At 54.2% G+C, this 1,662-nt stretch overlaps 1 protein-coding gene across 1 annotated transcript in view; it reads left to right on the forward strand.

The window, feature by feature from the left end:
- Window positions 1-864, forward strand: part of TRAPPC1 (trafficking protein particle complex 1) — a 2,076-nt gene extending 1,212 nt beyond the window's left edge. Inside the window, exons 4-5 of the mRNA XM_010843067.1 lie at window positions 96-234; window positions 479-864. Coding sequence (XP_010841369.1) covers window positions 96-234; window positions 479-607 — 268 coding nt within the window. The 3' untranslated portion in view covers window positions 608-864. The remainder of the gene's footprint in view (window positions 1-95; window positions 235-478) is intronic.
- The last annotated feature ends 798 nt before the right edge of the window (window positions 865-1,662 follow it).

Raw genomic sequence — 1,662 nt, forward strand, 5'->3', positions numbered from 1 at the left:
GGTGTCTAAGAGGGAGTCTATCTAGAGGGGATCAGAAGTATCTCTTTGGGAGAGATTCCGCTCCCATTCCTTAACATTCCTCCCCATCCCTGCAGGAAGGACGGCTTCCTGGCCTTCCAAACTAGCCGTTACAAACTCCATTACTACGAGACGCCCACTGGGATCAAGGTTGTCATGAATACAGACTTGGGCGTGGGGCCCATCCGAGATGTGCTGCACCACATCTACAGTGCGGTCAGTGCCAGTCCCTTGGACCCTGCTCCCAAAGCCTCAACAGCCATGATCACTCAGAGCCCCAAGACTCCATCCCTGCCCTACACCCTGGGTTTTCTCGGGACCTTTGTGTCTTTATACACTCCCACCTCCAGTTTCTCCTCAAAGGGTTCGCCTCCCAGCCCTTGATCCCTGTGCATTCACACACCTGTGAGGTTGAAAAGACGTGTTCAAAGCCTGGCTCTAACACCCTCCCTCTTCACAGCTGTATGTGGAGCTGGTGGTGAAGAATCCCCTGTGCCCGCTTGGCCAGACTGTGCAAAGTGAGCTCTTCCGCTCCCGACTGGACTCCTACGTCCGCTCTCTGCCCTTCTTCTCCGCCCGGGCTGGCTGAAGGAAGCACTCTACCTCACCCCTCAGAAGAATCGCTGTCTGCCTGGGGCCCAACCTAACCTGCCCTACCACCCCAGTCCCCCAGCCTCATCAAGCCCCTCGGTAGCCCTCCTAGGGGAACAGCCTAAAGCCCTTCACAGGAAGGCAGCCTACTGGAGTCCCTACACCTCCAAACCAGGTCCTCTCTACAGTTTGATCCCCTACCTGACTCTGTGAGAAGTACAGAATAAACTTTTTATCACCCTCTGGGACCTCAGCATGTCAGTTTGAGTGGTTTACCGGGGCCTGCCCCTCTCATGGAGGCGTGAACCAGGGTGTCTGCATCCTCTGAGCCAAAAAAGAGGCTTTTTCCATGGGTTTGTTAACAACAACACGACTGATGTTTGGGGCTGGGTAATACCTTGATTGGGGAGAGAGGGGGGAGGGCTGTCAGGTACTCTGTTCTGCCTGTGAAAGTGTTAGTTGCTCAGTCTTGTCTGACTCTTTGCAACCCCATGGACTGTAGCCCACCAAGCCCCTCCATGGGATTTCTCAGGCAAGAATACCAGAGTGGATTGACATTTCCTGTGCTGCCACTCACTAAATGCTGGTAGCATGCCCGCGTCCAAGTCGTGACAGTCAGAAAATGTCTCCAGACCTTGCCAAATGTCCCCCCAGGTCGTGACAGTCAAAAAATGTCTCCAGGGATTTCCCTGGTGGTCCAGTGGTTAAGACTACATGCTTCCGATGCAGGGGGTATGGGTTCAATCCCCAGTCAGGGAACTGAGGTGCAACATGCATCAAGGCAAAAAAAAAAAAAATGTCTCCAGACCTTGCCAAATGTCCCCCACGGGACAAAATAGCTCCTGGATTGAAAACCACTGGGATGGTGGAAGACAGATCGGCCTCGAGGTCCAGAGAATAGAACCACCCTCCGGGTGCTGCTCTCTGGTTGCTATGAGCCCACGAAACACTCAAGCTGCAGCACTCCGGAAGGTGGGGTTTATGCAGATAAGCTGCAGGTTTGGTCTGGGAGGCGGGCGGCTTTATGTAGATGAGGGGGCGGTGTCTGCATGT

The sequence above is a fragment of the Bison bison genome, unplaced genomic scaffold (assembly GCF_000754665.1).
Source record: "Bison bison bison isolate TAMUID 2011002044 unplaced genomic scaffold, Bison_UMD1.0 scf7180017864180, whole genome shotgun sequence".
Taxonomy (NCBI): Eukaryota; Metazoa; Chordata; class Mammalia; order Artiodactyla; family Bovidae; genus Bison; species Bison bison.